At 35.1% G+C, this 10,786-nt stretch overlaps 1 protein-coding gene across 2 annotated transcripts; it reads right to left on the bottom strand.

Moving 5' to 3' along the window:
- Positions 1-1,003: 1,003 nt before the first annotated feature.
- Positions 1,004-10,786, bottom strand: LOC147488167 (isovaleryl-CoA dehydrogenase, mitochondrial-like). 2 transcript variants are annotated; one of them, XM_086570441.1, is made up of 16 exons: positions 10,379-10,698; positions 10,169-10,252; positions 8,827-8,884; positions 7,078-7,202; positions 6,962-7,006; positions 6,429-6,477; positions 6,203-6,312; positions 5,552-5,628; positions 3,472-3,522; positions 3,315-3,379; positions 2,605-2,759; positions 2,489-2,529; positions 2,328-2,382; positions 1,833-1,889; positions 1,430-1,584; positions 1,004-1,320 (listed from the first exon to the last, which is right to left on the bottom strand). In XM_086570441.1, the coding sequence occupies exons 1-15, from the start codon at positions 10,496-10,498 to the stop codon at positions 1,438-1,440; spliced, it is 1,239 nt and encodes a 412-aa protein (XP_086426567.1). In that variant the 5' UTR covers positions 10,499-10,698; the 3' UTR covers positions 1,004-1,320; positions 1,430-1,437. The 2 variants fall into 2 exon arrangements, with proteins under 2 accessions (XP_086426567.1, XP_086426568.1); XM_086570442.1 differs by having other exon boundaries at positions 1,004-1,584; positions 10,379-10,786.

The raw sequence follows: 10,786 nt of genomic DNA, 5'->3' as shown, positions 1-10,786 counted from the left end.
TGACCCATCATTCGGTAGGGTACCCGGTCTTCACCCGCCACCCAAACCCGCACCGACCCGAAAATAGACCAGCCCTGCCCCGCCACCGTTTTTTCTCGGTCGAGCTATGGGTGCAGATTCTATGCTCAAACCTGACCCGTCAAGCCGCCCGACCTGCACCGTGTCAAAAGCCATTGCCCAATCCCGTTAACCCGCACAATTTCAAGACTCTAACTCTAATATTTTTGTATTTTGTGTATATTTTCTTTTAACTTTTGTAGGAATTTGAAAGATATGAATACAAACTTATGAGTTCAACATCAATTTCACATATTCAAGTTTGAACATTGGGTAAATATCAAAAGTTTAAATTCAACTTTCGAATTTTGGAGAAGATGTATTATTTATCCTTGTATTAATTTCGAATTCTTTTAGTTTATAATTTATTATTTTGTACTATAGATCCTCGCTCCCATTTTCATTTTATCATGTTATGAAAAATAATCAATTTACAAATAGATGGTAAATCACGAGAAAAAAGTTTCAAATTTACAGATATGGTTTTAGGTTCAAGTTCAAGTTTTTTTATTTTTGTTTATTTTTTATCGATTGATTGCATTTTTTTTTTCTATGTTGTGAATTAGAAATATATTACTTGCAGAATTAGAAAATTTTTTTTGGGTGAAATTGGGTTAAAATGATAATTTCCACCCGACCCAGATGACCCACCCAAAACCCACCCTATAAACTGACTCAACAGGTCGGGTGATGGTATTAAGACATGACACTTCAACCCGCCCCGTCAGGGACCACAAGATTTGTATCCCCTAAACCTACCCCGCCCTGACCCATCACTATTTGACCCACAGTTAACCCGGCCAGCCCCTTATTACACTCCTAATTGCAGGCAAGAGTGCTTAGACAGGCATGAACCATGAAGTACTCTACTTAAACGCCCAAGTATTGCTTCAGTAACCTTCCTAAACAGTAAATTAAAGAAACTGGACTGAGAAGCATACAGAAATTGGCTGAAACAATATCTTCGAATTTTGAAACCATAGGACGACCATAGCATATACAATTAGAGCTATGGTATACCATTGAATGGTTCGATTCCTTTATTATCGGGAGCCATAGGACCATGGCCATACAATGCAAGACAATAGTGCTAAAACGCATCTAGTTTTTCTTGTTACGAAATTTATTTTCAGACACTTCAAAAGTATAAAATGCATCTAAACTGAGCGAATGCATGATCCGGAGTCATCCATCAATCCCATCATGTTACTTGCTTGGATCCAGAAAAGATTGACTCGAACAAAGTATTGTTGCCTTCCACCACTGAAACCAGGTTAGAACGACTTGAATGAGTTGAGAATAGTACATTGGCGGGAGAACAGTACATCTGTTACCATCTATAGTTACACAATGAGAAAGGAATTATGAGGACCTTTAGTTTCAGTGATCCTTGAACAGTTCACGACCAATAATCATTCTCCTGATCTCACTAGTCCCTGCTCCAATTTCAAATAGTTTTGCATCTCGAAGAAGACGACCAGTTGAGTACTCATTCACGTACCCATTTCCACCTAGACATTGAATGGCCTGCCAGATTGAGCGCAACACATTAGGATAGAGAAAAACTAATACATGTTTTTACTTTTTACTGTTCAAGTAGAAATATTAATTGAGGTGCTCGGATGAATTGCATAATGTACAACTATTTAGTATCAAAAAGTTGAAAGGGTTTATCAAAGGACAGAATCAGACCTTCAAATGGTACTGTGAAAAGACAAAAGGGATGTACAAGTAATTATCCTCTTTAGTGCTTTGGATAGCCAAGGTAAGTTTACCTGTAAAGCAACTTGGGTAGCTCTTTCAGCAGCATAAAGTATAACTCCGGCACAATCCTATAAGCATTCAGATGAGTTGAGATACATTCAAGCATGGTGCAAATGCTAATTGTATATATATATTTCCTACAATAGCATTTGAGATGTGGCATAACCTTAAGTGTATTATAGATGTGATTCTGGTGCTATCAGGGCACACTGACCAACTCAACTTTGTGTGGCCTAAAACCCTACTTATATAAATTGGCTTATTGACATTGTATACTACGCCAATTAGAACTACTAATCGAAATAGAAAACCAAATTGGAAACCACTAAATCTGAAACCTAATACAATAGGAAATTGGCAAGAAACAACCTAAACATATTAAATCCTATCTTAAATATAAAAATCTACAAAAACCAGAATTTAAGTGTAGTAAGAGTGAGAACTAGTATAGTATAAACTGAAAAAGAAAAAGCATTGCTCCATCATTCAGTTGGAAGGAGTATAACCTTCCGATCAACTTTTCCGTCATCACAATCCCTAGCAACAGAATACACAAATGATCTGCAAACAAGATGAAATTAGATTGGTATCAAAAATAATATATGAAATTAGCTGATCTAAAACGAATTTGTAGGCAAAAAAAAAGGGTATGATGAAAGACATTTACCTCGACGACTGTAAAGATGTATACATATCAGCTATTTTGCCCTGTATACAGTGCAACAATTTTCAGTAATTGTTCAGTGGTAAAAGACTTTTACAACAAAAGCACTGTTAGAAAACCTGTATTAATTGAAATTCCCCAATTGATTGACCAAATTGTTCCCGCTGGCGAACGTAAGGAAGAACGACATCAAGGCAAGCTTGCATAAGGCCAAGGGGACCAGCTGCCAGAACAAGCCTCTCCAGATCTAGCCCCGACATCATGACATAAACTCCTACAGTAAAGATCGACAAAATAAGCAAATTGTGAAAGGATTCTATAGTTCAATCACCTTCACAAGAATGGTAATTAAGCTGTCAAAATGACTGATAAAGCATTAGTATTCAGATATTGACATCTTTGATGCATGCCTTAAAGCCTCACATGCATTATCATATTGAGGATCTTGCCTCCCAGGGTAGTAAAAGAGGTGTATTGTTATGAGAGGAGAACCAATAAAATATTCTCAACCAAAATACATACAAAATGTTTACATTTTATCTCACAAGTAAAAGACTCCATCTCTTGTTTCATAGACTCTTTAAATGGAGAAAAACGTTCACCATCCTATCGCATTCTATGAACTTTAATTGCTTCCACAACAATATTGTGTATATATGCCGACAGGGCGCATGTAAAGGGCACCAACAAGATCGATTAAGGGGTGATTTTTTCGTGTAAATGATCTCTCCGCCATGGAGAAAATCATCAGAATAGATCAGATTATTTCAAAATATCTAACCTTGTTAATACCAGCAGCTTAGTATGTATTTATGTGTAATGCCAATACCTTGTCCTTCCCGGCCAAGAACATTTTGTGCAGGAACAAAGCAATCCTCAAAAACAAGCTCACATCTGTCATTGTTGATGAACAGAACATTAAAACAATATATTGACGTAGAATGAATGAGAAATTAAAAACGGAAACATTGAGATAAAGAGCATACGTGTCACTTCCTCGCATTCCAAGTTTGTCTAATTTTTGGGCCGTACTAAAGCTGCACGTAAAGTAACAAGAAACAACAATTAAGACTATATGTTTTTTTTTGAGTGGTAAAAGGTATTTACTTATTCCAAGACATGATTAAAATTACAAAATTTTAATCCCTACTTATCAAGGAACTAAGTTATGAGGTTACGCACACCCTAAAGATAGGACACCCTTCAAGTTCACACTACAATGTTATCCCAATTACACACAAAGTCTTGAAATCCTAAGACCTTCAAATCCGCCACACCCCTAGACCAATTGTAAAGTACAATAAATGCTTCCTTGAATCCTTGATCTCCAAGAAGACAATAAATGCTTCCTTGTTATTTTGCTTAAAATATTCTCCAATTTCTTTCATTCCAAAGAAACCAAACAATTGCTCAAGGAAGGTGCTCCACATTTGTTATTTAATACTGTTACTGAACACTATCCTGTTATTCAAATTTTTCTGAGAATCTTTTGAGCTTTTATTTTAAATATTCTTTTATCAAAGAAAGCAAGCCCACCAAAAATTATAACTTTGGAGAGTGGGCTAGAAATTTTTGGTCTTAAAGTTTAATTTAAACTAAACAATTTCCCACACTCTCAGTATCCTCAGCTTGGCCTACACTTGCCCACGGCTTTCGCGCTAAATGCGCACATCCCTTGCATCGGGGGCACGAAGTCTGATTCCCGCTTCCACCTTTTAAGTCATATTTGTATTGAGGAAGGAAAGTATAGGCAACAAGAAGCATGATAAGAAAGAGAAAAAAACTATCATCACTTTTTGTACATCCATCACACATTACATTTAACAACTGCTACTCTAGCAGGGAATAGGATAACTTTTAAACCATAGCAAATCCAACCTAGACTTTATGAAAATATGATAGAATTAGTATTATTTAGTGTTTAGTAGTATTAAATATTTAGTAACTTAGTTTATTAGGAATTAGTATTTTGGTAGGTTATATTTTAGTAGTTGGTTTATGTGTGTACATATTTTAGCAAATATATATGTAACACGTGGAAACATCTTTTTAAGGCTCGGATAGTCTTGCTGTGGGTAGGAAGTACCATAACACACTTCAAGTCCAAGTCCTGACTAGCTCACTTTCTAGGTCAAGAAGTGAGACAAGAAGAGGAGGTTCGAAAGTTTTGGAACTGGTTAGAGTAGTAGGTTCAGAGATCCAACTCCTGACTAGGAACTCCAAATCCGGAGTTCAACTACAAAGTTTGGAACTCCAACTCCTACTCCGAACCTGAACATGTTTCTTTGTTGTTTAACTCAATAAAAGAGACATTGACTTGGGAAACATGAGGTTCTAGAAGAGTCTGGATAAAACTTAACAAGAGATTGTTTCCTAGTTAAACACTAATTACTTAGCTCACAAGTAATTAAGGGAAACCTAATCTATTCTTACAAATAGAATAGTTGAACTATGTTTTGAGTTTGATTCCTCTTCACAGGATACGTAGGCAGCCATTAAAGAATGTGGTTCAACTCATCATCTTCTAGATCTCTTCTTCTTGATTCCATAATTTTCATTGTTATTTGATCATCAACAAAATATTTGTGTTTCTAGATTAGGAAAATCCACAGTTTCTATTTAGGATTCCTTGGAGATTGTATAAATACACAATCTAGTTGTCATATTTAATGAGAATTTAGTAGTGATTTTCGGAGTTGTTTGATTTTAAGGTTTACTAAAATCCCCTTTTTCCATCAAATTAGAGTTAGAATTAGCCTTAATTTATCAATAGTGTGCTGATTAAAGTTGTTTCCGCCTTTAATTCACATCAAAATCATTGGTAGTATATCCCTAATTCTATTACCGAATTCCTCAAGTGTCAAAATGCTTGGAAGGAATGATTAGAAGAACTAAACATTTCTCTAGTTTCTTCATTCTTCCTAAAATAAAAAAAATTATGACACTCAATTTCAGGCTGAATCAGACAAACGGACTTCTTGGCGCTCTAACTCAAGCGACACCTAGTTGTTAACCTTGAATTTTTCAGGTATAACTTGTAACAAAATAGCAAATAAAAAATTATACCCTGGCATTCCCTTTTCAATTATAAATGCTGTTATTCCTTTTGATCCTGCTGCAATGTCAGTTTTTGCATAAACAACCTGCACCAATCACAACATTAGCACAAACAAATAAAGGTTGCAATCGAAAAACAAGAAATTCTGTGGAACTGCAATTACGTATAAGGAGAGGGACCTATCACTGTTGTGCTTCTCCAAGAAAAAGAAACATTATTATTTATTTACTGTATACATTTCTTTTGTAAGAGTATGGTCATAAGGATTCCCTCTATCCATACTAGACCATACTACACCAAAGATATGTGGTGATGTGATTTAGGGTTCTAAACAATTAAAATGGATAGTTTTTTTAGGTTATTTCTAATTACAAATTTAGGTAAAGTTTTTAGTACCTTTTCCATTGTTTTTAGTGACGGGTTATGTTAAAGGCATGTGGGCCTTCATTGGAAGATGGTTTTTTATGGAATATTATTCTTTGAGAGATTGTTCTCCAAAATTGAACAAAGAAATCCTAGTTTTAGGTGTTTCTTTTATTAAATTCAATGGGTATTTATTATCGTTGTTTGCTTCCGCCAACGATTACATCACATAAAAAAATGATAAAACGAAATACAAGGGAAAGAATGACATTTTCAATCACCAGTCAAGACTATACCAATGTTTGCGCAACTGGGCCGTTGGTACACCACATCTTGTTTCCATTTAATATATAACCACCATCAGCATAGTCAGCCTTGCACTTCATGCTGACTACATCAGACCCAGCTGGACATAGCATACACAAGTTAGATACACTACATCAAAGGTGATTAAAGTGTAATACATATGTGATTGACCACAACAATCTTCAAAGCAAACACAGAACTAGTTTCATTTGTTACCATTGGGCTCACTCATTGCCAGAGCTCCTACGTGTTCCCCAGTTATTAGCTTCACAACAATACACAATCATACTTAGTATATCTTGAAAGCATGTCAACAATCATAACTTAGATGAGCTAAATTACTGATTTCTATATTGTAAACACTCGCATTTGTACTATTACTTAAATCACGGTCGGGAACAAGTCCATCATGATAACTAAATACACTGAAAAAAAACGACTTATTCCAAATGTGGGTCCACCTGGAGACATAATTGTCACATAAATGTCCCAGCAAGCTAATAACTAATATATTGTAAATTAAGACAATAACAGTTACGTAAAGACAGACCTCCTCATCACCAAAAAAATCAATCAGATTTAATCCACATTTCCAAACTAACCAATCTAACATCCTTTTCTAGAAAACGTAGCTCTTCTATTAACTACTGTCTATAAGTTCACATTAACCCAAACTCCAGAGCATGTAATTCTCTTACTGCAATATCAAAATAAACAATATTAAAACAAAATAAAATGTGGAAATAAACCTTAGGCAGATACTTCTGTTTCTGAGCAGGGGTCCCATGTCGCACCTACAACATTAATGGAATTAATTTTAGCGAATATATTCATCTTTTTAAAAACTGGAAATTTGCTGACTTACCAGTTGATTTACACATAGGTTCGAATGAGCACCATAAGATAGACCGACTGATCCAGATGCCCGGCTAATTTCTTCCATTGCTATACAGTGGTATAAATAACCCAGACCAAGTCCTCCGTACTCCTCTGCAAGAGAACCATAAACTTAGTTTTTAATGTGATATCGGCCGCCAAATGCATCAAATCATTTTAAAAAGTTGAATCACTTAAAAGGAAGTCATTAATGATGAAAGGATAAAATGAAGAAAAATTTGTAAGATTTCCACTGATCATGAAGAAGACATAATAACATAATATCTTCTTTTACTAGACTGTAACAAAAAAAAAAATCAGAAGCTTGGCATTTAAGACCAAATGTGCAGGAACATATGACACCCACCCATCAGAGTGGACATGTATCAGATTTTTGGAAATCAGATGTCTAGTGTTGTATTGATGTCATGCAATAATATTCCTGTTGTCTTTGTTACGTAGACAATTGGCATAACATAACCAAGGAAACTTGTCTCACCATTCCTCATCATCATCCATTGTTTCAGTTGGGATACTTCAATTTTTTCTTCGGCCATAATTGATGTGGACATCAAGTTCGAGACAAGCCCATGGGTTGCATTAGGCGCCTCTTTCTTTTAGTTGGTTTAGTTTATTTAGTAACTTGCCATGTGACATGTTTTAATTGGTTTGCTTTGTTGTCAGTTAGTATAAATAAGGGATTGTAATTAGGGTTCATTAGTAGTTGATGTTTATGAATTTTAGAGAATAAATAAAGAGAGACTTCAAGGGGTGTTTTTTATTTGTTTTAATTAAAAGTGTAGATTTTGCTAATTCTAGTTTAAGTCTACATTAATAATAATACTAATTTAACAGACTTAGATATACAAGGTAGTTAGCACCATTGAGTTTAGTCACAGTAATTGACTTACCACTTCAACACTACTTTGAATAGTTACGGTTCCTTCAACTTGTCCTGATTTGAGCTCACTTCCTTACTCGTAATTGCACTTACACTTTTCAATTTCAACCAATATACTTGTAAGGAATTTTGAAGTTTTAAACACTTTGAAATGGCCAAATACAATGTAAAACAACATCAAAATCATTTTACACATTCTAATTGGCAGAGGATTTTTAGAGAAAATTGTGCAATATTAGTGTTTTACACATCCACATTGGTGATGCCTTAATTGTAAAGACTTATATATAAGTTGGGTTACTTGTTAGTCAAAGAACAAACTTCGACTAGGAAACTGACTAAAACAAAAACAAAACAACAAAAATGAACAAAAAATAATAATAAAATAAAATTATAAGAAAAAAGTAAAGTAGGTGAACTGTCCCAAAGGTGTGATGCTGGCACCCCCGAGGCAACACATAAATGTGGAATGCATCAGACCCAGTTTAAAGTTTTAGAGATTGAAACCCTTTTCCCTGGAAAAAAGAGAAACCCTAAGTGGCCAGGTAGGGTAGGAGAACCACCCTAACCCCCAACAAAAGAAAACAGATATTTTGTACGTGAAAGTCGAGACTTCTTTCCTTTAACTATTTGATTGAGACCACAAAAAACTTGTATAATGCTACACAATTAGTAAACTACTTATTTTCTTGTATATGTCAGACATTATTTTAAAAAGTATAAACGAAATGTACGGCAAAACAGAAAACACAGATGAAAACCCTTACAGATGATTTTTTTTTTTTTTTTTTTTTTTTTTTTTTTTCCTTTATAGTTTCTACTTGTTTAGAACTATACCTGGTACAGTAATTCCATGGAGATTGAAATCTCCCATGAGCTTCCACAAGTTGACCTCCTGAAAAAGCAAAACAAAATAGATTATACCCTACAGAGTACTAGGCGGTAACACGTTTTTAAACCCTATGATATTATGGAGACACTCTTTGGCGCATCCATCCATGGCTACGCCACTCATGACATTATTAGTGTTGAACATGCCCACATGTAGCTCTGCTACTCAAAATTAATGCTGCCTTTGCATCCTACGAAACTGCATCCAGCATGCCCACAAAAGGCACTGCTGCCGGCGCAATTTGAGTCGCCCACAAAGCACCAGATTAAGTCTTTTGTTTAGTGGTCTTTAATAGTCTTCTCAAGACAAGTCCAAACATATATTTTCATTCAAATAACGGCATCAGATAAAAAGTTACGGAAATTGGAGATTTGAAAAAATAAATTTACCGAAAAATCCTTCCACCTCCACATGTACACCTTATATCTCTTACAAATTTACACAAGCATTTTCTGAGCAGTATACTTTGGGTGTCCCCTTCAAAACCACATGTTTTAGTATATAGATATTTGTTACTTGAAAAACTAGTAATTGTTTAGGCTGCAAACATGTAAAAGTCATGAATGAAGCAACTTCTTTAAAATGGTTGTGGAGGTATGAGGAGGAAAAGGAACATCTTTAAGAAAGGTAACTGTATGCAAGTATGGGGAGAGGAAAGTGTGTGAAAGCCAAACATTATCAGGTGCCCTTATGATATTACTTTGTTGAGAGGAATAGCTAGCGTGTGGGATCAAATAATAAAAGGTGTTACCATTCCAAACAGGGGTAGAGCAACTTTTTTCTTTTTGTGAGGTAAATTAGTGTCCAATTCCTTTATAATTATGAAAGTAGAGTGCAAAAATTACGGAATGTGTATGACTAAAAAGGGAGAATGGAATGGGAGTTGGTTTAAGAAGAAACTTAAATGATTAGGAGTTGAACGTGTATGCTGACTCTTGGCTAGTCTTTTATTAGAAAGTATGGTATGTGGGAAGGAAGATGCAAGAGTGTGGAAGTGGGAGAAGGATAAGGTGTTCTCAGTACAGACATTACTGTTAATATACCTTTTACCACAGGGATCGAAATCAAGAATGAATGTTCAGTTTGTAGGGAGCCAGGGAGGTGCTGTCCTAGTTCTTTACACAGTGGCCAAATAACAAGTTTGGAAGTTATTCTTCTCGTCTTTCAAGTCTTTCCTAGCGCGGAATTCATCTAGCCATAGCACCTCACTAATTTTAAATTGTTGGGATGGAATGTATACTTAACCAACAAATAAATAAATAAATAAGAGCTAGTATCACAGCAAACCTTTGGAAAATAGTTTGTCCTGTCAATATTGGATGCATGAGGAGCAATATGTTCTTGTGCAAATTGTGCAACACTCTCTTTAAACTGTAACCATCAAAACACATAAAAAAAAGAATATAGTGAGATTGAAAAGAACACTATTCCTGTATACACTAAAGAGCCAAAAAACAGGATAGATAAATGATTAGTATAGTAAAAAAAAGGACATGCCTGTATTTGAGTATCGTCAAAGAGAAGAGAAGAAGTTGAGAAAAAAGCAGCAGTTTGGCGGTGTGAGACGAGAAAGGAGGAGGAGAGATTCTTTAAAATGCTTCTAGATAACCTCTGCATGTTTGATGATTATCTGTCTTTGTATGGAAAGAAATGTTTTTTTGTTTTTTTTATGGAAAGAAAGTAGATTAGAGAGGGAGGAGTTTGGGATGATTGATGACTACTACTCAAATGAAACAACGAAAACCAAATTCAATCTCGCAAGGGGAAATATACTTTTTAATTCAAGAGTTTACTAGAGCATGATGCGTTTGTAAAATTATAAGAAATGCGTGTGTTTTGATAATCTATTCAGTTTCTTGGGCCCCACAATCCAACGTGTCGCACAAATATTTATTTACTGTTTTC

Source organism: Coptis chinensis, chromosome 7, assembly GCF_015680905.1.
Source record: "Coptis chinensis isolate HL-2020 chromosome 7, ASM1568090v1, whole genome shotgun sequence".
NCBI lineage: Eukaryota > Viridiplantae > Streptophyta > Magnoliopsida > Ranunculales > Ranunculaceae > Coptis > Coptis chinensis.
This window is presented reverse-complemented; position numbering and strand designations above follow the sequence as displayed.

Coding starts and splice junctions, on each gene's coding strand:
- LOC147488167 (XM_086570442.1), bottom strand. CDS start 10,498: ATGCAGAGGTTATCTAGAAGCATTTTAAAGAATCTCTCCTCCTCCTTT. Junction 6,478..6,961: donor AACAGAAGTATCTGCCTAAG/GTTTATTTCCAC, acceptor ATTGTTGTGAAG/CTAATAACTGGGGAACACGT. Junction 2,530..2,604: donor GGGAATTTCAATTAATACAG/GTTTTCTAACAG, acceptor CACTGTATACAG/GGCAAAATAGCTGATATGTA.